At 43.7% G+C, this 27,263-nt stretch overlaps 2 protein-coding genes across 3 annotated transcripts in view; one reads left to right on the forward strand and one right to left on the reverse strand.

Moving 5' to 3' along the window:
* The window catches only part of MTOR (mechanistic target of rapamycin kinase), a 150,982-nt gene that overhangs the window by 67,950 nt on the left and 55,769 nt on the right, over nt 1-27,263 (reverse strand). For both annotated transcript variants that reach the window (XM_012473670.2, XM_064363267.1), the window contains 3 exons: nt 24,399-24,541; nt 19,747-19,909; nt 19,464-19,609 (listed from right to left, as the gene is read on the reverse strand). In XM_012473670.2, coding sequence (XP_012329093.1) covers nt 19,464-19,609; nt 19,747-19,909; nt 24,399-24,541 — 452 coding nt within the window. The remainder of the gene's footprint in view (nt 1-19,463; nt 19,610-19,746; nt 19,910-24,398; nt 24,542-27,263) is intronic.
* Nucleotides 8,873-15,896, forward strand: ANGPTL7 (angiopoietin like 7). Its single transcript, XM_064363266.1, has 5 exons — nt 8,873-9,538; nt 11,893-11,993; nt 13,499-13,693; nt 14,371-14,569; nt 14,764-15,896. Exons 1-5 carry the CDS (start codon nt 9,169-9,171, stop codon nt 14,931-14,933), a joined length of 1,035 nt encoding a protein of 344 aa, XP_064219336.1. The 5' UTR covers nt 8,873-9,168; the 3' UTR covers nt 14,934-15,896.

The following is a 27,263-nucleotide window of genomic DNA, read 5'->3' on the forward strand; positions in this document are numbered from 1 at the left end:
GTTTTGTTTGCCCATTTAGCCCCTTGCCTGCAGACTGTAAAACCTAGTCACCCTTGCCATTAATTGGTTGCTCAGGCAATAATTGGCACAAATCCTCTAACATTCTTAAAGAATGACAGGCCTGTTTTCCACTTTGTGGTGCCTAACTCAGGGTGGAGGTGTCTAACCCAAAGAGAAGCCCTGCAGTTCACAGAGCAGCTTAGGGTGTGGACGTGTGATCTTGTCCTGCCACCCCAACAAAGTTTTGTCTCTAGCTAAGGGTGATTTACTGAAATTGCAATATAATGCACATTTGATTCCCCTTTGGAGACAGATAAGATTTGTTAGGTTACTAGACAAAATATGGGGACTACAGCTGCCCAGAAATAAGGCAGTTTTTATGGGGACATGTTACTTTCTTCATTTTGTCAACATTAGCTCTTGCATGTGGCCAGTGCAGGTTGAAGTAATCAGATATGTCATTTACACAGGCTTCCGGAATAAACAGTAGAGGGATAAAACCTGACCCGGATGCTCTATGGTTCTCTGCTCATTGTCTTCATAAGTAGAAAAGAGTGATGAGACATAGCCTGGTGATGTCCAGGGATATGTATACAATATATTATACAATTAGGAAGCTATCTCAAGTTATTGATTTAAACAAGGGGGTTGATGGGAAGTGGAGGCTGTGGTGAGCCAAGATTGTGCCATTGCACTCCAGCCTGGACAACAAGAGCGAAACTCCCTCTCAAAAAAACAGGGAGTTGAAGCTGGGCATGGTGGCGGGCACCTGTAATCCCAGCTACTCGGGAGGCTGAGGCAGAACTATTTGAATCCAGGAGGTGGAGGATGCAGTGAGCTGAGATCCCACCACTGCACTCCAGCCTGGGTGACAGAGTGAGCCTTGGTCTCAAAATAAATAAATAAATAAAATGAAAATGAAAAAGAGGGTTGAAACGAAGGATCTCAACCCTCCAGTTTTCACTCTTTGAGTCTACAACTAAGACCGAAAGAAGGAAAACTGACCTCATGAAGGACAGAATGTGATGCCCTACAATGAAGACTTCCCCATAGTAAAATACTGGAAACATCCATGGAGAGAGACTGTAAGTCTCCAGAATAGATACTTAGCGGGAGGAGAACCTTCTGTTTGGAATTCATTATTTCATTTGACAAGTTCTAATTTAGTATGTACTTTGTCTTGGGCTTCATGCCAAGTGCTAGATGCTAGAGGTACTATGGAAAGTAAGACAAACATGGTCTTTGTTTTCACAGAGTGTACAAGTTAGAGAAGTAGATACACAACAAAGTACAAACTGAAATAAGTGCTTTTGTGGCAAATAGCATGAAGAGTATGGAGTGCTTAGAGAAAAACATGGGGGATTTATGTTAGACTAGGGTAGTCAGGAAAGACTTTTATGATGAGACAATTGGTACTAAATAATACAATACCTACTTGGTACAATACTACTACTTGACATTTACTAGACATTGACTGTGTGTCTGACACTAGTTCAAGTGTTTTATGTGCATTATCTATTTTAAAACAAACATCCTAATTCAAGTATACATACATAAAAGAAAATATAACACCTAAGTGTACAGTTTGATGAATTATCATAACATGAAGACACCTTTTTTTCTGAGACGGAGTTTCACTCTTGTTGCCCAGGCTGGAGTGCAATGGTGTGATTTCGGCTCACTGCAACCTCCGTCTCCCAGCTTCAAGCAATTCTCCTGCCTCAGCCTCCTAAGTAGCTGTTATTACAGGCATGCGCCACCACGCCCGGCTAATCCTGTATTTTTAGTAGAGATGGGGTTTCACCACGTTAGTCAGGCTGGTCTCAAACTCCCAACTTCAGGTGATCCACCTGCCTCGGCCTCCCAAAGTGCTGGGATTACAGGCGTGAGCCACTGGGCCTGGCAGTGAAGACACCTTTGTAACTACCACCCAGACCAAGAAACAGAACACAACTCACTGCCAGCAGCTCAGAAGCACTGAACCCCCTCCCAATCACTGCTCCCCTCCGTGTCCCCAGAGGAAACAGTACTCTGACTTCTAATAAAATAGGTTTGCTCAGTTTTTGAACTTTATTATATAAAATTCAACATTATCTTTGTGAGATGCACCCAGGCTGCTGCATGTCACAGGAGCTTTTCCTTTCTATTGCTGAACAGTATTTCACTGTGTGAATATACCACCATTTATCTATCTTACTGCAGATGAACATTTGGGTTGTTTTCAGTGTTTGGCTATTATGAGGAGTATTATGCGGACACTCTTGTCTATGTCTTCTGAAGCATGTTGCTCGCACTTCTGTTGGAAAATATCTAGAGGAGAATTGTTGTTACATGTAAGGATATGTTCAGCCTTATGATACTGACAGATTGTTTTCCAAAGTAGATTTACCAATTTACATTTCTACCAATAGGACATGAAAACCCCAATTGCTCCACATCTCTATCAACATTTGTTATTTTCAGTCTTTTCCATTTCAGCCCTTCTGGTTGGTGTGCAGTAGCATTTTATTATGATTTATATTTTTATTTCCAAAATGACTGAGATGGGGTAGCGTTTTCATGTATTTATAAACCTTTTGGATATCTTCATTTTAAGTGCCTGTTCACATCTCTTGTCAATCTTTTTTTTTCTTTTTGAGACAGGGTCTCCCTATGTTGCCTAGGCTGGTTTCCAACTCTTGGGCTCAAGCAATCCTTCCATCTCAACCTCCTGAGTAGCTGGGACTATTGGTGCATGCCACTGCACCTGGCTTCTTTTACCAATCTTTTAATTGTGCTACCTTTTCCCCCCTTATTGTTAATGTTAAGAGTTCTTTATATACTCTGGGTATAATACATTTATAATATTGAAGTATTAGAAATATTTCTTGCCTTTTCATTCTCTTGCATCTTCCAATGAACAGAATGACTACTTTTATTGCATTTCTTAATATTTTCCTTTATGATTGTTTTTTGTCTCTTGTTTAAGAAATCTTTGCTTATTACAATAAGCTAATCACCTAATCTCCTATTTTATCTTCTAGAAGTTTTATTGTTTTACTGTTCACACTTAAGAGTTTAAATCTCCTGGACTCGAGCTTTTGTGTGTGGTGTGAGGTAAGGATCAATAATCTTTTCTTTCCAAAAAGGGATCACTGAGGGAAAAAAAATAAATAAAAAATCTTTTCTTTCCCCATAAGGCTATCGAGCTGACTTAGGAGTCCTTTCCTCACCGTTCTATGGTGCTAGCTTGTCATAAATTAAGTGTTTATATCATATGGCTTGAGAGAAAATAAATACATATATACATACATAAAATCAAGTATCTCTATATATGTGGGTCTGTTTTTAAACATTTAACTCTGTTCCATTTGTTCATCCTATGTCCATACTGTACTGCCTTACTTACCGTGACTTTATGGATCTTGATATGTAGTAGTGTAACACCTCCAAATTTATTTTCCTTAACCAAAAATACCTAGTTATTCTTAACCCTTTGCTTTATTTAATTCAAGTCTCATGAAAAACCTGTGGTACGAGATAGTTTTTATTTTTATCTCCATTTCACAGATTGGCAAACTCAGAGAAGTAATCTGCCCATGGCCACATGGCATTAAGTGCTGGGGAGGGATTAGAATCCAGTCTGCTTCTAGGCCTAAGAACTCAAGTGCTGCATGTACCAGCTCCTTAATCATAATGCCAAATGAACCTGTCAGGGTATTTAATATGAATGCATTACAATTTTAAGAAATTCTCATGTTCCAAATCATTCATTTGCAGTGAAAAATCTTGTTTGTGCTGTGTGTAGTGGCTCATGCCTGTGATCCTAGCACTGTGGGAGGCTGAGATGGGAGGATGTCTTGAGGCCAGGAGTTCCACACCAGCCTCAACATGGTGAGACTGTCTCTACAAAAAAAAATTTTTAAAACAGCCAGACGTGTTGGTGTGCATCTGTAATCCCAGCTACTTTGAAGGCTCAGGAGGGAGGATTGCTTAAGCTCACGAGTTCCAGGCTTCAGTGAGCTATATGATTGCATCACTGCACTCACTCCAGGCTGGGTAACAGAATGAGACACTGTCTCTAAAAAAAATTTGTTTGGCAATTACAAAAGGCCACTTTCTTGGTGGAACTCAGGAAAACAATGGAACAAGAGGGAAAAACCTGTAGGATTCCTTTCCATGTCTGCAGAGGATCACTCCTGCTCCTCACCTGGGCTCCCCAGGCACAGCTCCCCTCCACCTCTCCAGCTTTAGCTTCTGCTGCCATTCTGCTTCCCCTTGACTCTTTGGCCATGCTCGACTACTGACATTATCCCACTAGCCCAAGTCTTTCTCGTGGCTGCACCTTTGCTCACAACATCCTATCCCACTCCTGGCTATTTCCTCCTTTTTTGTTAAAACCTAGGTATCATAGGCTGAGCACAGTGGCTTATGCCTATAATCCCAGCACTTTGGGAGGCCAAGGTGGGTGAAGCATGAGGTCAAGAGTTTGAGACCAGCCTGGCCAGTATGGTGAAATCCCGTCTCTACTAAAAATACAAAAATTAGGAGGCCATGGTGGTACACGCCTGTAGTCCCAGCTACTTGGGAGACTGAGGCAGAAGAATCACTTGAACCTGGGAGGCAGAGGTTGCAGTGAGCCAAGATCGCACCACTGCACTCCATCCTAGGCAACAGAGGAAGACTCTATAACAAAAAAAAAAAAAAAAAAAAAGGCTGGGCGCAGTGGCTCACGCCTGTAATCCCATCATTTTGGGAGGCCGAGGCAGGTGGATCACGAGGTCAAGAGATTGAGACGATCCTAGTCGACATGGTGAAACCCCGTCTCTACTAAAAATACAAAAAATTAGCTGGGCACGGTAGTGTGTGCCTGTAATCCCAGCTACTCAGGAGGCTGAGGCAGGAGAATTGCCTGAACCCGGGAGGCGGAGGTTGTGGTGAGCCGAGATCGCGCCATTGCACTCCAGCCTGGGTAACAAGAGCGAAACGTCGTCTCAAAAAACAAACAAACAAACAAACAAACAAACCACAAAAACCAAAAAAAACAAAAACTTAGGTATCACTTCCCTTGGGAGGCCCTCCTTGTCCTGTGTCTCCCATCCTAGCATGTCACACTGTCCAAGAGTTCAGCTGTCTAACTAGACAGCCAAACACTGGACCAGCATTATTGCTGGATGCTGCAACTTGAATGGTGGCTAACAGAGCTATAAAGACCTGAGAGAAATCAGACAGGGGCTTTTTTTTTTTTTTGCCATATTCCATAATTTAAAATGGACTCTGGCCAGGTATGGTGGCTCATGCCTATAATCCTAGCACTTTGGGAGGCAGAGGCTGGAGGATCGTTTGAGCGCAGGAGTTTGAGACCAGCTCTGGCAACATAGTGAGACCCTATCACGACAAAAAAAAAAAAAAGATAGCTGGGTGTGATGGTGCATACCTGCAGTCCCAGCTACTCGGGAGGCTGAGGTAGAAGGATCACTTGAGACTAGGTGGTTGAGGCTGCAGTAAGCCATGGTTGCCCCACTGCACTCCAGCCTGAACAGTGTGAAACTCTGTCTCAAAACAAAACAAAACAGGACTCTAAGAGAAGACCTGAGAGAAATGACTTCCAATAGGTTCTGGACACATTCTTTGGTGGCAGTGGCAAATTAGAAAGCTTAGAAAAAAGATGGAAATACCTTCTGTGATGGATTTGGGCTTTCAGTTGAGATAGGAATGGGATGGAGTGATAAAAAGGCAGATAGATATTCAGTGGCTGTATAGAGTATGGCAGGCTGGGGTTCATTCAAAGACTTCAGAAGAAGTGAAATATTCCTATGAAGTACACAATTAAAACTAAGAGCAAGGCAGCTTCTTCTGAGATGTATTCATCCCACAAGCTGAGAGTGGGGAGCAGTCTCTCCCATTGGGCACTTTCAAGCAAATGAGATCTGATGCTCCTCTCTGGGTAGAAGGAGAGACCAGCCCTAGGTGCTCCCCTGCTCTGTGACCCTTGGATTACCTTGGTGCCACCCAAGACAGTGCAGCCCAAGCACTGTGAAGTCTTTGAGAACTTCCAGGCTGAGTACACTTTTTTCATTAAGAACATAAGCTTAATTCTCATAAACATCTTTCCCAGAAGCACCAAGCTAGCCCTCTTTCATCACCAGCAAAATGGAGAAAAGGAAAATCTAAACAGTACCCAACCCAGGTTTTCCAGATTTTCTCAGTTAATTCCCATTTTTATGGTCACTCTGCTCATCGAAAGGCAGAAGAAGGGCTTAAAAGCCTCCTTCAGAGAAGGCAATACCATTTTAGTCCTCCACATCCTTCATGGTTTTCTTTACTGACTTAGCTGTGCTCAAAACAAGGACTTATTTTTCTTCTTTTAGAAATTCAGAATCTAGGACATCATAGGGTTGCGGATATTTTAGAAAACAGATAAATCTTCTGGCAGGAGAAATAGCTTTAATTAGCTATTTTTCCTCAAAACTGGGGGTGGGTATTGACATTTGGATAGCTTATGCAATTTAACAGCTTCTGTCTTCCGTCAAGTTATGAAATAAGTTTCCAGAAAATAAATGTCAAAGACCAGGCACTCATGCTAAAGGCTAGATGCTTCCGAACCAAACTTATGAACTGCCTCCAGCCTTTCCTAAAAGGGACTGCTACATGGGGTGCAAACATGAAGGATTAATTCATTTTCTGCTCAAATATAAGAATCAATTCATAACATTTTCCTGTTTGGGTGAGAGAAGCAGACTGGGAAGAATAAACAAAAGCTGGCTGGAACTCTACAAAGTTCCATTGTTCTTTTACGCTTTCTCTGCTGTACTGTTACATGGGAGTTCCAAGGCAGCAGGGTCATATGGGATGCTATACATCACTGGTCCCCAATCTTTTTGGCACCAGAGACTTGTTTCGTGGAAGATAATTTTTCCATGGACTTGGGGGAGGGGGCAGTGAGGAGATGGGGGATGGTTTTGGGATCAAACTGTTCCACCTCACATCTTCAGCCATTAAGATTCTGATGAGGAACGCGCAACCTAGATCCCTTGCATGTGCAGTTCACAACAGGGTTCACCCTCCTGTGAGAATCTAATGCTGCCACTGATCTGACGGGAGGTGGAGCTCAGGCAGTAACGCTCGCTCACCTGCTGCTCGCCTCCTGCTGTGTGGCCCTGTTCCTAACAGACCATGGATAAGTACAGGTCTGCAGCCTGGGGATCAGGGACCCCTGCTATACATGACTGCATGGTGCACAGCACTTCTATGGCATGTGGTCTAAGGTCAGTGTCATTTGGTGGCCAGGAGAATCCTTGAAGATCCCTATGTTTAGCAGACCTTGTAGAATGCTAACAATTGGGGCCAGATTCTCCTTAGTGAAATGAACTCCATGGAGCTAAGGCTGCAATGCCCTGCTGGGCTAGACATTTGCAAAAAGAGAGCAGAGACTGGCAGACAGTGTCAATTTTAAACAGAATCTTTTGATCAGAATGCCAAGTTGCTATAAGGGTATCCGTAACATCCTTACCCTTTAGCAGGCAAAGGACGCTGGGGATGTGAGAAAACAAACTCTGATCCACCTGATCCTCTACCGCTTTTTGATTCCGAGAAAAAAAAAAATTGTTCAGTAACTCCAGCTGCTTGAACAGAAATTACTTTCTGAGGAGCTAGAAGCCCTGACTGGAAAAGAGCTCTGGGGGATTATGGCATGGGAGGAGAGCTGTCAGGCATCAGGCTTATGTGGGAAGGACCACGCTGACTACAACAGTACAAGTAACTGCTTCAGTGGCTCCATAACATGGAAATGGCAATCATTATGTTCCAAAGACAGAGTTACTGTTTTCAGGACAGAGGAACCTTTGTATAGATCCTCAGTGAAAAGCTTATTTTAAGGATGTTTGCTGAAATTCTATGTTTTTCACATTTGTTTTCAAAAGAGCAGTGTCCTTCATATATAGTACATGAAAAATTACAATATTCATGTTTTTTAGATACAAAGTCATATACAAATAGAGGAGGAAACATTTCAAATTGCAAACCATACCAGCAAAGAAAGAGGAAAACGAGACTCTAGGTATGGATTTATTAGGTGATAGGGATTCTTTTCTCTATATTTTAATATATTTCCCAAGTTTTGAACCACGGGCCAAGGATGGGCCCGTTCTGTCTAAACACTGACAGAAGCGTGGGTGACCAATCCCAGAACTACACTTGGCACTGCTGAGTTTTCATCTCTGCTGTAATCTTCTGACACCTCCTTGCAAAATGTCAAGTGTGAGATGCTAATACTGGCCCTCTCTTTGTTGAAGAAGAAAGCGTGTAAAAAGACAATTGTGCAAACCCTCTGGCTACAAACTACAAAGTCTTTTTTTGGCTTCCTAAGAGATTTACTCTATTCTTTTATTTCTAGAACTTTTCTAAGATGGAAAATTTCAAATGTGAGATACTGTTAGATCCAGGTTGGGTAAGGATTTTATAAAATACTGAATGATGATCAGAGACGGGAATAACCAGCCTAGTTAAAAGCATATTCAGCAGGATGTCAAAATATACCGATCCTCATATAAACAGCATGGATTACATTAACAGGCCTCCCTGGGTGAGTAGCGTCTCTTTCGCCTACCTTACCCTCACCCCATGGTTATATAACCTTTTGAATGGAATCTGGAAATTCCTCTGACCCTGCCCTGCTTGCTGATAGAGTTGAGCCAGTGGTTGGCAGGGGCATAATCTAATAGGCGAAACTGGAAACACACAAATTCACAGTCCTCTTGTCTCAACACAGAGACTGTACAGGCAAGGAAAGAAAGACTCGCCCCGTCTCCCTCCTCCCCTCCTCTGGCCTAAGTTGACGCTGACTTCACCCAACAGGCACCTGACCCTCCCAGATGAGCTGGGAGGGGCTAAAGTCCGGTGCAGCCATGGTGGGGGTGGAGGTGCAGGCAGCAAACAATATTTAAGATGCTGACTTGTGAAGCATTCGGGCTTGGGAAGGAAAGCTATAGGCTATCTATTCAACTCCCCTGTCAGAGACTCAAGCTTTGAGAAAGGCTAGCAAAGAGCAAGGAAAGAGAGAAAACAACAAAGTGGCGAGGCCATCATAGTGAAAGTGTAAGGTTCAGCCTGCTGCAGCTTTGCAGACCTCAGCTGGGCATCTCCAGACTCCCCTGAAGGAAGTGCCTTCCTCACCCAAACCCACAAAAGATGCTGAAAAAGCCTCTCTCAGCTGTGACCTGGCTCTGCATTTTCACTGTGGCCTTTGTCAGCCACCCAGCGTGGCTGCAGAAGCCCCCTAAGCGCAAGACACCAGCACAGCTCAAAGCGGCCGCCTGCTGTGAGGAGGTGAAGGAGCTCAAGGCCCAAGTCGCCAACCTCAGCAGCTTGGTGAGTGAACTGAACCAGAAGCAGGAGAGGGACTGGGTCAGCGTGGTAATGCAGGTGATGGAGCTGGAGAGCAACAGCAAGCGCATGGAGTCGCGGCTCACAGATGCCGAGAGCAAGTACTCTGAGATGAACAACCAGATTGACATCATGCAGCTGCAGGCGGCGCAGACGGTCACTCAGACCTCCGCAGGTAAGGAGACCAGTCCCTGCAGGATGTGGAGCGCCTCTCCATCTACAGCACTGCTTCTACAGAACCTGGTCATCAGAACCACTACTGGGGCCTCTTTTGGGGGTATACTTTCCCTTTAGTAAAAGCTTATGCAGTATTTCCTTTGACTTCTAATGCTATGTAAGTTTACTTAACACCTTCACAGGTCTCTTTTACCCACACAATATTTCAGCAAATTAAGAAGGTATAAACTGCCATCTTGGAGTGCTGAGATATTACACGCTTTGCCCGAAGTCACCTGGCAATTCTTAGAAGCAGGGTTCAAGTCTTCCTGGTTGTAGGAGCTCTGTTACTTCCTCACCAAGAGCTGACAGGCTATATCTCAAGAAATTCCAAGGAAGCACCAAACTGTAACAGCTGTTCCTCTGGAAGCAGAGTTTTGCCAGAACAGTTCTCTGGTATTCCTAAGATTTACCGGGAATGGGTATGAATGGAATTTTGTGTCCTCTCTCTGTAAATATAACTCTTCCCATTGGCTCAGAGGTCACTGTAGAGATACACAGCCATGTGAAGTGTCTCTTTGTGTTCAGGAAGGATGTGGCTCCTTAAGGTTCCTCAATTGTGATACATCTATTTTTTCCCATGGCCTTAAATGAATTTCTCCTAAATAATACAGGAAATTTTTTAAATGCAATGCTGAAATATAGATTTTAATAGGCTGAAAATAAGATAAATTTAATCTTTCTTTTGCAAAATAACTTTTATTTCTGGTTAGCTTGCCTCAGGTGGGCCAACATGAATTTACGGTTTAGAGATAAATATTTGGTTTTCTGAAATTATCAGGAAAATATTAGTGTAAGAAGCATAGCCTATAGACATGTCATTTCTTGCTGATATAAAAACCAGTGGTCCCATTATAAACCACATGAAGAACAAAGACACGATCAGCTTCTGCCAACTAAATCAATGGTTACCTTCAGCTCAAATTAAGAAAAAGTTTTAACATGAAACTGAGCTTGAAAATTCTGTTACCTGAACCAACATGTACAAATCACTTTCTAAGCATGAACTTCCTGGCCCTCAGTTTGGAATTAGAAAGGTATTCTTAGGCCATTTTCCAGACAAGTGAGTCCTGATTTGGTCTGAGATTAATTAGACATGTGGAAGACCAGGCCAGATAGAAGAATCTGACCGTGCCACTGCCTGCTCATCCAAACAGGAGGCTTTCTCACCACCCTCAAGGAGGTTCTTGGGGTCAAGCACAGCTCTCCTGCCAGGCCTCTTGCTCTTCTTGCCCAGGACATCATTCCTTATTTTTCTTCTCTATGACCATGTGATCCGTTACCCTTATATTCTATAAGTAGGTAGTCTCTTAGAAAAAGAAATTAGTTGATGCTTTCAGCACTAAGAGGAAATGAAGAACAGTGATGGGGAAGGCACACGTACTCTGCCTCCCTTTCCCAAGGTGCTCAGCAAGAGAACCTAGGTGCCTCAGACAACTCCCATGGTGGCATTGTTCCCATCTGCTATCTTGTGCTCTTCTCTAAGGTCCCAGTGCAGTGGTCACCAAGAAAAGCACGCTGAGACAGAGGGCAGGAAGCTTCTCTTGGATAGTAAGGGCCGCACTCTCTGAATCCTATCAGAAAAGGCTCTCTCTTCCATGGTGCTCTTTGATATTCAGAATACAGAGCCTAAATCCTGCATAAAGTAGCAGCTCGATGGCCCTAGAGTAAAAAATTGGCCAGTCTGATGCTCCCATTTCCTTGTCTTAACAAAACTTCCAGGGAGAAGGCCTCAAATGTTCTTCTGAGTGTTTTTATTTGAGGTTCTAGCATTTATAGATGGAGGGGGAAAATACATGATCATAAAATCTATCCCTTAATTAGGGTCTCAGGTGGCAGTAGCCACCACCTCTGAACAACAACAAAACCAACCAACCAAGAAACATCAACAAAACCAGACTCTATGAAATATTCATGACTGATTTGTTACAGACGGCTGTCTAAGAAGTCTGAATCTATCTGACAGGAGTAGCTGTTACGTGGCCCTCATACACTGTAGCATTTCTAGAATTCATGGCCTAGCTACAGCAGAATCATTTATTTCAGAGTTAACCTGAAACTACCTGTTGGAATGTCCCACTAATGCTATCTAGGTGACGAAGGGCTTCCCGACCCCTCTGCTCCAACACTAGTGAAGCCAAAATACACCCCCATCTGGATCTCCTGATATCCACCTCTCCCAAATGCAGACACTGCCAGGTAAACTAACACCCGTGGGAATCCCAGGGTAGAAACAAAGGCTCAGTTTCTAAACATTCAACTCAGATGGAGCCCTGGGTCTAAATGCTCACCCTGTGGTTTGCTCTCTTGTAGACGCTATCTACGACTGTTCTTCCCTCTACCAGAAGAACTACCGCATCTCTGGAGTGTATAAGCTTCCTCCTGATGACTTCCTGGGCAGCCCTGAACTGGAGGTGAGGTCATTACAGTCACTGCCCGTGCCCTAACACCTGTCCTTCACCCCCAAAGGGATTGTGACAACAGGGCCATTCACAGGTTAAAGAAAGGAAAACTCAGCCCAGGAGTGCTGGCTCACACCTATAATCCCAGCACTATGGGAGGCTGAGATGGGCAGATCACTTCAGGTCAGGATTTTAAGACCAACCTGGTCAACATGGTGAAATCCTGTCTCTACTAAAAATACAAAAAAATTAGCCAGGCGTGGTGGTGGGCATCTGTAATCCCAGCTACTCAGGAGGCTGAGGCAGGAGAATCACTTAAACACAGGAGGCAGCGGTTGCAGTGAGCCGAGATCACGGCACTGCACTCCAACCTGAGAGACAGAACGAGACTGTCTCAATTTAAAAATAAAAAGGAAAACCCAAAACACAAGCAAACACACCAAACACCAAAGAGCTATGCAAACAATCAGTTTATGCCCTGCACTCCAAACCCAGGTATCTGTTTGGCCCTTCAAATCGTTATCAGCCAAGCACCAAGGCTTCTAACATAGATTACTCTTTTTTTTTTTTTTTTGAGACAGAGTCTCACTCTGTCACCAGGCACCAGGCTGGAGTGCAGTGGTGCACTCGGCTCACTGCAACCTCCGCCTCCCAGGTTCAAGCAATTCTCCTGCCTCAGCCTCCAGAGTAGCTGGACTACAGTCACACACCACCATGCCCAGAAAATTTTTGTATTTTAGTGGAGACGGGGTTTCACTATGTTGGCCAGGATGGTCTCAATCTCTTGACCTCGTGATCCACCCGCCTCGGCCTCCCAAAGTGCTGGGATTACAGGCATGAGCCACCGTGCTTGGCCAACATAGATCATTCTTATAAACACCACATAACTTAGTTTAAATCCCTTGCCATGTCCTAGAACAGCTATTCCTTGGCGGAGGAGAAAAGAAAACATGAAGGCAGCATAAAAATATCTGGATTTTTGGCCGGGCACAGTGGCTTACGCCTTTAATTCCCGCACTTTGGGAGGCCGAGGCAGGCGGATCAGTCACCTGGGGTCAGGAGTTCGAGACCAGCCTGGCCAACATGGTGAAACCCCGTCTCTACTAAAAATACAAAATTAGCTGGGTGTGGTGGCAGGCACCTCTGGTCCCAGATATTTGGAAGGCTGAGGCAGGGGAATTGCTTGAATCCAGAAGATGGAGGTTGCAGTGAGTCGACCACCATGGGCAACAACAGTGAAACTACTTCTCAAAAAAAAAAAAGCATCTGGACTTTTCCCTTCAAGCTTCATGTGCACTCATCCCTGGACCCAATCTGGATCGTTCATCCTCAGCAGTGCACCACCTGCCCCAGCTCACCAGCAGTAGGGCAGCATCACTGCCCAAGTGAGCCAGTGTGACTGCAGGAGTGCATGCATCTACTGGCTCTGCAGGGACAGGAACAGGCTAGGAAGTCTGCCCTCTTGCTCCTGCATCCTGCCCCTGCAAGTCCCTCACAGAGCATCCCCTCTGCTCCAGGTGTTCTGTGACATGGAGACTTTAGGCGGAGGCTGGACCATCATCCAGAGACGAAAAAGTGGCCTTGTCTCCTTTTACCGGGACTGGAAGCAGTACAAACAGGGCTTTGGCAGCATCCGCGGGGACTTCTGGCTGGGGAATGAACACATCCACCGGCTCTCCAGACAGCCAACCCGGCTGCGTGTAGAGTTGGAGGTAAGCACAAGGCCAGGGGCCCCACAACTGGACCAGTGCCACCACACATGACTGCGTACAACTCTGGGAGTGCCATTCCTATTCTGATTCACAATAGATCTGTATACTCACTGTGATGGTTTTCCTGCAAGTTGTAATACAGTAGAGGAAAAATAGGTATTTTTCCTTGCTGCCCCCTGCCCATCCTGCCAAAAGTGGGGCTGCAGGTGGCACAGGAAAAGACCAGACCCAGGCCAGAGCAGAGCAAATCCAACAGTCAGCTGTGCCGAACACTAGTCTTTGCTCTGGCCTGAGCATGAGGTCCTTTAGGTGCAAACCTTACTGATACTGGCTGGGAACCCTTGCTGAAGTCTTAAAGCACTCACTATAACCTCACATTTCACTTACAGCATCTCTCTGTGGGATTCAGCAAAAATACAGCTACACCTTACAGACAGGAAAGTAAGGAATACAGAGAGACTAATCAAGGCCATATGGTGAATCAGGAAAGAAGTTCGAGCCTTGTTTTCTGATTCTCAGGTTAACACAGTAAACTAGAGGTAAACAAGTAATAAAGTTTTATTGGATTCATGCCTATAAAAGATGTTTAGCTGCAGGTTTGTCAGGAGAGAGGGGTACAGAGACAGCATGAGATGGAGCCTACTGCACTTTCCCTAAGGCTCTGCTCCTCCTGACAGGACTGGGAGGGCAACCTGCGCTATGCTGAGTACAGCCACTTTGTTCTGGGAAATGAACTCAACAGCTATCGCCTCTTCCTGGGGAACTTCACTGGCAATGTGGGGAACGACGCCCTCCAGTATCATAACAACACAGCCTTCAGCACCAAGGACAAGGACAATGACAACTGCTTGGACAAGTGTGCCCAGCTCCGCAAAGGTGAGATTTGAGGGGATGGAAAAGGAGAAGTTCAGGTACAAGCCCGTAATCCCACTTGAGGAGAAAGAATGAATTTTAACTGTACAGTTGATGTTCCGGCTTTGATTCTTTCTGATACTGGCTCTAACTGCTTACCTGATGTCTGGTCTCTATCACAGTCCACTTACTAGCACTGGGTCTGTTTTTCATACCAGGTGGCTACTGGTACAACTGCTGCACAGACTCCAATCTCAATGGAGTGTACTACCGCCTGGGTGAGCACAACAAGCACCTGGATGGCATCACCTGGTACGGCTGGCACGGATCTACCTACTCCCTCAAACGGGTGGAGATGAAAATCCGCCCAGAAGACTTCAAGCCTTAAAAGGAGACTGCCGTGGAGCACAGATGCAGAAACTGAGATGCTTGGAGACTGGATGAGTGCAGAGAAGGACAGGAAGAGAGTGTTAGAAAGGGTAGGGTTGAGAAATAGCCTATAATCTCCAATGAAAGAATAAGTCTCCAAGAAGCACAATAAAATCATATGTACCAAGGATGTTACAGTAAACAGGATGAACTATTTAAACCCACTGGGTCCTGCCACATCCTTCTCAAGTGGCTAGACTGAGTGGGGCCATTCTGCCCAAGATCCCTGACATAGCACTAGCTTGTCTTTTCCACATGATTTGTCTGTGAAAGAAAGTAATTTTGAGATCGCTTTATCCATTTTCTCTAAGGCTTAGGGTATGTGAGGGCAAAATACAAATCCCTTTGCTAAAAAGAACTATATTATTTTGATTCTCAAAGGAGAGGACTTTGAGTGTTAGAGAAAGGAGTGAAGGAGGGAGGTGGAAGGTGAGTATTTCCATTTTTAAATCTGGTGAAATTACCTTGAGTCTACACATTATTTTTAAAACACAAAAATTCTTCAGCTGGAGGTGAACTGACCCAGAGTGGACTTGCAGGGAGGAAACTCCAGGGCACTGGGCCTGATGATTGGACTCTGAGCACCGCCCCTGCTCGCCTTGATCAGGTACAGAACTGAAAGGCACGAGGCACCACAAGGAGGTGGACAGAGTCCCTCATGGATGCCTGCACACAACTGCCTTAGAATATTCCTAGTGAATACAGGTATACCTATTTTTATTTACTTTGTAAGAAACAAGCTCAAGGAGCTTCCTCTTAAAATTTTGTCTATAAAAAATGGCTGAAAAATGCAGGTAGATGGTGTTATAGTTAATAATGAATGCTGTATATAAGCATCTTGCTTTGTAAAAATAAAATATTGTGTTTGTTTTAAATATTCAAAGTTTCTTTTCCTTCTACAATAAACACTTTCAAAACCTGAGTATTTTCTTTTTAAATTCTTACCATTACCACTTAAATCAGGATAAAAAGTTAAAGTTAAATCAGAGCAGTGACAGAGACCTGGAGTTTGTTTTGGTATTCAGGGCAACCAAGTGGGGAGCAGAAGCCAAAAGGCAACAGGTGAGGGACAAAAGGGCAGCAGCAACCAGGAAAATTTTTCCTAAAAGGGATTACACGTCAGGGACTGGGCAGTGAAGGCATTCAGCCTTATGAGACCTCTATTCTACTCAGGACAGAGAAGCAAAAGCAGGTCAGCAGACCTTACCCTAATGCTCGGGTCTAACCAAGTAAAAGCGTGTGTGCATGTTTCCTAATAATCAAATAATCACTCAATCCTCTGTCTCCAAGGAAGCAATTATATTTACTGATATGTGAGCTTTAAGGAGATGGCAGTAGTTTATACTATCTCAGTGACAGCCCTGGTTTGGGGATTACATCTGGGATTTAATTTGTCCTGGAGCAGACAGGTAAAAAAGTCAATAGGTGCCAAGACAGATTGAACTAGTTGCAAGAGAATAACAGTGTCAACAGAACACAGGTTTTTAAAGCAAAAACAAAAAATAAGAAATAGCTGCACAAGGCCAGGCAGGTGTAGTGGCTCGTGCCTGTAATCCCAGCACTTTGAGAGGCCAAGGCAGGCAAATCACAAGGTCAAGAGATCGAGACCATCTTGGCCAAAATGGTGAAACCTTGTCTCTATTAAAAATACAAAAATTAGCTGGGCGTGGTGGCACGCACCTATAGTCCCAGCTACTTAGGAGGCTGAGGCAGGAGAATCGCTCGAACCCAAGAGGCAGAGCTTGCAGTGAGCTGAGATCACGCCACTGCACTCTAGCATTCTAGCCTGGTGACAGAGTGACATTCTGTCTCAAAAAAAGAGTAGCTGCACAAAGATGTTTTTGTGTAGGGCTACCTTGATTGCTTCAAAAAGAATTTAGGACAGTTGACCCAAATGTATATATGAAAATAAGCTCTAAAAAAGCAGACAAATTGGTGAAGGGAAAATAAGAGTAGAAAAAATAAAACAAAACCTGTGGGGTTTGGGGGAGGTTGGTAGTAAAACAGGTAAGATGTCTGTAATTCATTGGAGGTGGACCAGGAATTTAGCTTCAGGCTCTCCGGTAGCCACTGTAAGGAAGGGAATTCAATCTCTTACTGCAAAGCAATGTCTCCAAGACTGGATCAAAGTAGTGGCTCAGGTACATACAACCAACAGTGGGAAAAGACCCCTGAGATTTTCCATGAGGCTCACTCACAGAACCAGAGGTAGTGCTGTGAGCAACTTCCTTAGCAGCAGCTTTGTCTAAGGTTGTTTCTTAAAACTTTCTTCATTAAAGATGACAGTATACCACCACAACCGGGCTTAGGAAAAGCAGCTTTACAAAATCAGAAGTAAAAACTGCAAATGGAAGCAAAAAAAAAAAAGGTGATGGGAAGATACAGGAGACCAGCAGAAGGGAGGTAGAAATGCAAGCTAAGTTGACTTAGCTGAGGACACCTGAAGAGCTAAGCACACTGGCTTTCCCCAGAAACACCATGCATGCATGCATGCATTCATTCATTCATTTATTCATTGAGACAGAATCTAGCTGTTACCCAGGCTAGTACAGTGGCACGATCTTGGCTCAATGCAACTTCTGCCTCCCAGGTTCAAGCTGCCTCAGCCTCCAAAGTAGCTGGGATTATAGACACATGCCACCACACCCAGCTAATTTTTATATTTTTAGTAGAGATGGGGTTTCACCACGTTGGCTGGGCTGGTCTCAAACTCCTGACATCAAGTGATCCACCTACCTACCTTGGCCTCCCAAAGTTCTGGGATTACAGGTTTGAACCGCCACACCTGGCCTGGAACAGCGTTTTAAACAAAGGACAAGATCAATTTTCAGGGAATTCTGAGGACTTACTTTCAACTATATTTGCTTACAAAGCTAAATAACCTTCTAGAGTACTTTTCCAGGCCTCCAACTATATCTTTCTGCTACAAATCTGCATAACTTTAAGTTTCTGTGATTGTCTCAAATATGGGGGAAAATTAAGGGTGGAATGAGGGAAGTTTCAAATAGGTCTCAAATAGGTAAGCAAGGAAATTAATATGCAAAATGAGTTACCTGACCTTAAAGTGATTATACTTAGTTACCATATTTTCTTTTTAGGTTTTTTTTTTTTTTGAGACGGAATCTCGCTCTGTTGCCAGACTGGAGTGTAGTGGCGCAATCTCGGCTCACTGTAACTTCCGCCTCCCGGGTTCAAGCTATTCTCCTGCCTCAGCCTCCCGAGTAGCTGAGACTACAGGTGCCTGCCACCTCACACAGCTAATTTTTGTATTTTTAGTAAAGACAGGGTTTCACCATGATGGCCAGGATGGTCTTGATCTCTTGACCTCATGATCCGTCTACCTCGGCCTCCCAAAGTGCTGGGATTATAGGCGTAAGCCACTGAACCCAGCCATTTTTTCTCTTAGTTATCATGTGAGAGCACATTACCTAAGCCAGAGAATGAAGAAAGAAACATAGGTTTTCACATTTACTGTGCCTGATTTGAAACTGAAGCATGCCTCCTCATAGGACAGCATGTTTTTAATTGTTCCTACACGGTATTTCAGAAATCAATGTTTTCTCCAAGTCTAATTTATGTGGGCAAAAACAGGATTCTATTTCTATCTTTTTGCAAACTTTTTAAAGTGTTAAAGGAATTCTTTTAAACATCTTCTCAAAAGCAGAGCTAGGAAAGGACTTGGCTATTTGATGACCCTCTCAAAGGAAGGAGGCACCATACACAGCAGCCACGGTGAAGGAACTTATTAGTCGGATGATTTTTTTCTAAACTATCTGCAGTGAAATGACCGGCCATGTTAGCATTCACATGAAGATAATGAGATCCCAGAGTTGATATTCTCTGATAATCATTAGGGGAAGTGAATGGTTCTTTAGGAGCTGGAGCTAATGTTTCGTGCTGCTTGTAATTTTCTAACAGCAGAAAATTTATTAAACAACCTATTTTTTCCATATCCAGAAGACTGAAAACGCTTAGCACAGGAGAGAACATAACCAAATTAGAGAAAAGACCATTAGATTTCAGATTATGAAATGGCTTTTACATTCACGAAGCACCAGAGAAGGAAGATGCAGGCATTGATATTTAGTTGACAAAACCCCACTGTGCCCTTCAGTGCCCTCTGAAGCCCAGGAACCAGCACATTCTACTCCAGTCCTAGATGGCACTATCTAACCCAGACACAAAACCTATCTTCCTAGGCTGCCATGGCCACAGAATTGCTTCTCAACTAATTTCACTGGACAAGAAAGGACAGGTTGGAAAACAACAGGAGCCCAGGTGGTAAAGGGTCAAAAGAAATGACAATCATGGCTAGATTCCTGGGGAGAGCCATCTGCAACAACATGTCATTTAAATGTGCTGGCCAGACCCAGAGGCAGATTTCACAGAGCAGAAGTCTCCAAGTGACTCCAGTGAAGTGGCACCAGGCAGTGGGAGAGGAGAGGTCATTTTGGATGGAGGTGGCAAATAAAAAGGGTTTTTGACCTACCTGATGAGAGATTCTAGAATGGCAGGGGTGGGGCCTTTCTGGAACTCCAGTTCTTTGTAGTGTAGTGCTTTGGCATATGCTCGGCACTTGGCAGCTCTCTCACCCAGCAGAACAATGCCATTGTCGTCTCTCAGTGGCAGGGGGCCCTGAAGGAGAGCAAAACCCCACAGCATAGGAAAATGGCAGATGGGGCACAAACAAGAGAAGGCTGTGTGGATGCTTCTCTCTTCCCACCAGCTGGTTCCCTGTCAGCCTCCATCTGGACAATGGGGAAAAGTCTCACCTTGTCACTGTGTTCCATGAACTCAGCCAAGTTTAAGAGGGTTTGTGTGACTTCAGCAATGTCTTGTGAGGTGAGGGCCAACTCGATGCTTCTGATGAGCTCATCCTGTTGATCTTCATTCAGCTCAGACCAGCAGGACACAAATGCAGCATTGAAGAGATCCCTGAAGGCAGAGGAGGTGAAAAAAGATGGAGAGATCCCCCCTGCCCCATGCCTCTGCCTGTTGCCTCAAAGTCACACCTATCAATGGGCTTTTGGCATCACTGATTCTGGTTATACAGACCAGTGCTGTCCAAGAGAACTTTTCTATCCAATATGGTAGCCACTGATCATTAAGCACTTGAACTGTGGCAAGTGTGGCTAAGGAACTGAATATTACGTTTTATTTATTTTTAATTAAATTAACCACATATGGCTAGTGACTACTGAATCTTACAGCACAGGTATAGACATTGTGATATACAGGTGACTTGGAGGGAGACTGATAGGGTCGGGAGAGCAGCAGCGTGGGAAAAAAAGCAGAGCAAAGTAGCTTTTCTCCAAAGGAATACTTCTTAGCAGTTTATGCATCATTTCTCTTCACTGGAGGAAACGGAAAATGAACAGAATGGGGACTTCTAACATAGAAGTTGACATTAACAAATGCAGAAAATAATAATCGTTACATGATTCTTGGGATGTTACTGGGATAATGTCTACATTCTTAAGGTCAGAAATGTCAAAGGCACCATCTGCTCTTACTTTCCAAAATTTAACCAGAACCCTTAGTTGGATGGTCATAAAAAATAACAACAGGACTAGAAGCATTAGCAAATAGGATCCAAATCCCTAAGTTCTACAAGTTTCTCTAAGCCAATCTCTAACAGTTGGGGCCTCACAAACACCTGGAACCAGAGGTTCCACTTCAAAGATTACTATGACTACTTTATATTACCACAGTGCCACATGGAGGGACACATTCGCCATTCCTGACATCTAACTTTAATCCTATCCTCCACTGTTTTGGTGACTGTGCGAGAAAGGGAGTGGGAAACAACAGGATATGCCTATAATGGATAGATTTAGCATGTGATGCCTCTATGTTTATTTTCTGTTATATTAACAAGTTAAGTTAGATCAATATGCATGATTTTGAAATTTGATAGAAAAAAAATTTAAAATCCAAAGGATAAAATGAAGACCAAAAAAAGTCCCTTATAAATTTAAAAATAAGTTTTTGGAGCCAGGTAATTACAGTTGCTGGTCATCCTGGCAACTTGGGAGGCTGAGGCAGGAGGAGCTCTTGAGATTAGGAGTTCAAGACTAGCCAGGGAAACAAGCAAGATCTTCATCTCTAAAAACGTAAAAAGAGTTTTCCTGATCTAGATCAGAGGCCACATTGGATCCTGAATGACCACATTTGGAACTAAGGGGATAAAAACATTATGTGTGTATTTATCACAAGCCTCTTGTGGATAACAGTGTGCTCAGAGGTGACTTGGGCAGGAAAGAGGAATAATAAATCCATCAGCTGAGCATATGAAATCTGCACACTACAGAAACAGGTAAGTCCTAGAAACTATTTTTAAAGCATTAAAAAATACTTGAAAGAAATTAGAGGAAGCAAATCATGGCATCAAAGCAACAGTCTCAGCGGCCATCCCTACTGCTAAATACACATCATAACAGCAAAACAGCTGTGCTGACAAAAATGAAGTGAAATGCCTTGCTTTCTGCTTGCTAATGCGAAGGGCTGCTTATTAATTAAATTACCATTTTAGGTCTCATTATAAATAACGTCCAATGCAGAAATATCTAAATAAGAGAATAAAAGAGAAACTAATCACTCCTTAAACCTTCCTAGAGATAACCATTGCTATATTACTTTCTAATCTTTATTCTATTCACATTCATTTTAATTTTCAATTTTGTATTCCATTGTATTTACTTACATTATATTATAAATCTTTCACCTGTATTAAAATTTTTATAAACCAAAAAAAATTTTTTTTGAGATGCAGTCTTGCTCTGCCACCCAGGCTGGAATGCAGTGGCACACCTGTGGCTCTCTGTAGCCTCCAACTCCTGGGCTCAAGCAATCCCCCTGCCTTAGCCTCCTAAATAGCTAGGATTACAGGTGTGTGCCATCACGCTTGGTTAAATTTTTTATTTTTGTAGAGATAGAGTCTGGCTATGTTGTCCAGGCTGGTCTTGAGCTCTTGGCCTCAAGTGATCCTCCTGTCTCAGCCTCCCAGAGGGCTGAGATTATAGGCATGAGTCATCATGCCCAGCCTGTAAACCAAATTTTAAATGGCTGTTAAGATTTACTACTTAAAACAACATAATTTTTTGGTGGGGTTGAGGAATGAGAAATTACTTGACAGATACAACGTACACTATTCAGGTGATGGTTCTACTAAAAGCCCAGACTTCACTACTATACAGCATATCCTTGTAACAAACCTGCGCTTGTACTCCAAAATCTTTAAAACATTAAAAAATTAAAAAACAAATGCTTATGACTCATGCCTATAAATCACAGCACTTTGGGAGGCTGAGGCAGGACGATACTTACGTCCAGGAGTTTGAGATCAGCCTGGGCAACATAGTGAGACCTTATCTCTACAAAAAATAAAATTAATTGGGCCTGGTGGTGCGTGTCTATAGTCCCAGCTACTCGGGAGTTTGATGCGGGAGGATCACTTGAGCCCAGGAGGTTGAGGCTTCAGTAAGCTGAGATTATGCCACTGCACTCCAGCCTGGGCAGCAGAGTCCCTGTCTTGCTCTGTTGTTCAAGGTAGCCACAAAGCTGCACTCAGGTTCAAGGGAAGAAGACATGGACACCACCTCTTGATAGATTCTAGCAAGATTCTAGCAGAGTGTATGGAACAGGAGCTACCGTAGCAGCCATCTTTGGAAAATAGGGTTTTGTTCTGAAACTCCGTTTCAAAAACAAAAACAAAAATGACAGGCGAGGCAGAGTGGCTCATGCCTGTAATCTCAGCACTATGGGAAGCCGAGGCAGGTGGATCACTTGAGGTCAGGAGTTCCAGACCAGCCTGGCTAACATGGTGAAATCCCATCTCTACCAAAATTACAAAAATTAGCTGGGTGTAGTAGCGTGTGCCTGTAGTCCCTGCCACTTGGAGGCTTAGGCAAGAGAATCGCTTGAACCAGGGAGATGGAGGCTGCAGTGAGCCAAGATCATGCCACTGCACTCCAGCCTGGGTGACAGAGGAAGACTGCATCTCAAAAACAAAAACCAAATAAAAAAAAGATAAATGTTTAAAGTGACGTATATCCCAATTATCCTGATTTGCTTATTACACATTTTATGAATGTATCAAAATATCACATGTACTTTGAAAATATGTACATCTATTATGTGTCAGTAAAAAGAAATTTTGGCCAAGTGGCTCATGCCTATAATCCTAGCACTTTGGGAGGCCAACATGGGCAGATCACTTGAGACCAGGAGTCCAAGAACCAGCCTGGCCAACATGGTGAAACCCCATCTCCACTAAAAATACAAAAATTAGCTGGGCATGGTGGTGTATGCCTGTAATCCCAGCTACTCAGGAGGCTGAGGCATGAGAATCACTTGAGCCTGGGAGGTGGACGTTGCAGTAAGCCAAGATTGCATCACTGCACTCCAACCTGGGCAAGAGCAAGACCGTCTGAAAAAAAGAAAAAAAAAAAGTTCTGGAAAATTCTATTTTCCAAAGATGTCTGCAACAGTAGCTCTTGTTCCATACACTCTGCTAGAATCTTGCTAGAATCTATCAAGAGGTGGTGCCCATGTCTTCTTCCCTTGAGCCTAAGTGCAGCTTTGTGGCTGCCTTGAGCAACAGAGCAAGGTAGAAGTGACTCTTCGTGAAGTCCAAAGGTAGGTAATAAAAACACCATGCTCTTCTGCTACCTCATTCTCTTGGGACACTCGCTTTTGAAGCCAGTCACCTTCTATGAGAAGGGCCAAGCAACCCATAGAGCGATCCCATGGAGAGGAAGCAAGGCCCCCAGCCACAGCTGGGTTCCTAGTCAGGTTCCTAGCCGGGTTCCTAGCCGGGTTCCTAGCCGGGTTCCTAGACAGGTTCCTAGCCGGGTTCCTAGACAGGTTCCTAGCCGGGTTCCTAGCCGGGTTCCTAGCTGAGAGTCAGCTGCATCTTGCCAGACATGCAAGCCAGCCTTGAAAGTGGATCCTCCATCCTGCCCTAGTCAAACCATCTCCACTGACACCATGTGGCGCAGAGGCAGGCTGCCCCAAAAGTCCTCCTAAATTGCAGATTCAGGGTAAAATCAATGACTGTTATTGTTTCAGACCATTTTTTTGTGGTATTTGTAACAAACACAGAAATAATTAGAATACCATTGTTATTGGAAATAAGTTACATTCAACAATTACATACTTGCTTTTAGAGTTATAAATAACTTGGTAATTAAAATGTTAGACCTAAATGTACTAGAAAAAGGAATTTATTTGTGGTCTACCAGCAAGGTTAAGATGGATGTTACAGTATGAGCTTGTTGAATTTGTTCTTTTTTGTTTTTTGGCATCCCACAAAATTAGAAAAATTAAAAATACCAGCCCCTTTATTATTACTTCTAATAAAAACTAATTTGTAGATATCGTTTTCCATGTGCTGATCTTCTCCACCTGCGCTGACACACTATACCTAGCCATTGGGTTGTAGGCCTGCGCCAGGGCCCAGCAGGATCGCAGGGAGGGTGATGATGAGTCCTTCAGCAGCTCCAGGCTCAGCCGCCTCAGCCATTCCAGCCAGTCGTCTTTGGAGACCCTCCTGGCAGCACCCCACGCCTGTGATCCCACAGATGACAATGGAAAACAATCAGCTTCAAGGGCCAATTGAAAAAAGTCCTCATCTATTTAATGATTAGTCTACTTCTTTGATTTATAAAATCCATATTTCATGATAAAATTCCCCTAGAGTACAAATACAAAAGAACAATATTTAATTAAAAGCCATAAAGCAAGAACAGCAACTCTGGAACATATCACACTGTGGAAAATGCCTGTTTCACAACTCCTTTGTGCTGGACTCTGACTATAGCAAAGGAGGGAGCTCTACAGAACCAGAATAGATGGGACTGCCACACTTGGGGTACATTCAACGAAGCCGAATGGCCTCCAGCAGTGCATGAAGGGAGCTGCGTCCTCTGCATTAGAACACCAGCTCATCTGACAGTGAAGAGTCACACAAGAGAGAAAAGGCTCAGGTTTACACCATCATGAATTATGTTACAACCAGGTGAGCAGTGAGCCCAAAGCACATGGCACTGTGGCAGAACAAGAAAAAGCAGAACAGATTTAATTTCTACTCTAGTTTATCCCCTCCAACTTCTCTCAAAACTCTGAACTCTGCAGACATCAAGAGTTACTTCCAGGGGCAGCTGAGGCAGGTGGGTAGAAAGGCTGAGGTTTTGGAGAGGTCAGTACAGTGCCATGGTCAACAGCTACGCTCGACTCAAAGGCTTTAGTTCAAATTCCAGTTATATAACATACTGGGTCTCTGATCTCTGGCAAATCACTTAACTCCTCTGTGCCTCAGTTTCCTCAACTGACAAATGAGGATTATAGTTTCTGCTTCCTAGGGTGTTTTAAGTTAGTAAATTTAATGAATTTGTAACAGTGCTTGGCACCAAGTTAGTATTGTGTGCCTATTTCTCTAAACTCAGAAACACCTGCCTGGGATCCTGGCACTGCCACTCAGCAGCTGTAACACCCTGGGCAAATTACTTGTATGTTGCAGCTGAGCCTCAGAGTTCTTCATCTAGGGACAATGTACCTAAATGGCTTAGCTGGAATAAATGAGCAAAAAATGATTGCTATTATTGTCAAAACGACACCTGTTTGAACTGGCCTAGCCCTAACTACACTAAATCCCTAACTTTTAAAATACATTCTTCAACGATTTTTCCAGGAGAACAGGTCAATCCTCCCTAAATGGGGGAAATCATGCAACTTAGAGCAGAAGTTCTCAAACTTTAGACTAGCGAAGTGGTCCAGTGAGTGAAAAGACCCCCGTGTGCTACACCTAACCATTAAGGACTCAACCATCACCTCCCTGGGATAAACTGGAGATCTGCTGTTGCTTCTAAAGAGTTACCAATGAGCCAGGGATGGTGGCTCACGCCTGTAATCCCAGCAGTTTGGGAGTCTGAGGTGGGCGGATCACCTGAAGTCAGAAGTTTGAGACCAGCCTGATCAACATGGAGAAACCCTGTCTCTACTAAAAATACAAAATTAGCCGGGCATAGTGGCACATGCCTGTAATCCCAGCTACTTGGGAGGGTGAGGCAGGAGAATCACTTGAACCCAGGAGGGAGAGGTTGCAGTGAGCCAAGATTGTGCCATTGCACTCCAGCCTGGGCAACAAGAGAGAAACTCCATCTCAAAAAATAAACAAATATAAGAGTTACCGATGAATAGAATTATGCAAACTATCATTTTATGTCAAAAACCGAAGGAGAAATGTTATAAGAAACAAACTAAATAATTACCACTGGCCATACAATGAGAACCCCTGAATGAGAAGGAAGAGGGAGGCTTGACTTTTACACCTTGTTCAGTTGAGCAAAATGGGAACATCCAGTCCTTTCCTGTCCACAGATATCTGGCTTCTTCCCCATAAGATGGGTCTGTGCATAGGTGTACTGTATTATGTAGCAACTGTTAAAAGCTGGACATAAACAAGGAAGTATTACTAGTTTATTTTTCCCTCTAATGAAGTGAGGTTGGGCCTGGGTAAGGCAGAGATAATTCAACACAGTGGTTAAAAGAGTGGGCTCTGGAGTCATCTATCTAGGTCAAATCCCAGCTCTACCACTGACACTGATTGACACTGATTACTTAATCTGTCAGTGTCTCATGGCCCACATCTATAAAGTGAGACAGCAATGATAGCACCTAACTCATGGGGTTATCATGAAGATTAAATGAGTGAATATAAAGTGCTCCACAACAGTGCTTGACACATAGAAAGCACTCAATAAATGTTAGTTGTTACTATTACTTGATAAATGGCAATAAATAGGTTTCCAAAAAAAATCAGCTTAATTTATCGACTAGGCCAAGTCTCCCATGTGGCCCTTTCCCGCTGCTCTGTAAAACATCATCAACACTCAATTCTCTGGGTTCTATAAACTGTGCAAACATGAGCTGTTTCCTCATGCTATCTGCCTCATCTGTTATTCTGGTGCATGTTCATGGAATGCCAGCTTACTCACGGTGAAGGTAAGCCCAAATAGATTATCATAAGACAGTCAGTAAAGCTGCCGAAAATTCTGGAAGGCATTCTAGACGTTTACATAAATGGTTTTTATGTTTTTGTTTTTGTTTTTTTGAAACAGAGTCTCACTCTGTCGCCAGGCTGGAGTGCAGTGGTGTGATCTCAGCTCACTGCAACCTCCACCTCCTGGGTTCAAGCAATTCTAATGCCTCGGCCTCTGGAGTAGCTGGGATTACAGGCACATGCCACCACACCCAGCTAATTTTTGTACTTTTAGTAGAGACGGGGTTT

This window comes from Aotus nancymaae, unplaced genomic scaffold (assembly GCF_030222135.1).
Source record: "Aotus nancymaae isolate 86718 unplaced genomic scaffold, 86718_ANA_hifiasm-v0.15.2.pri h1tg000053l, whole genome shotgun sequence".
Taxonomy (NCBI): Eukaryota; Metazoa; Chordata; class Mammalia; order Primates; family Aotidae; genus Aotus; species Aotus nancymaae.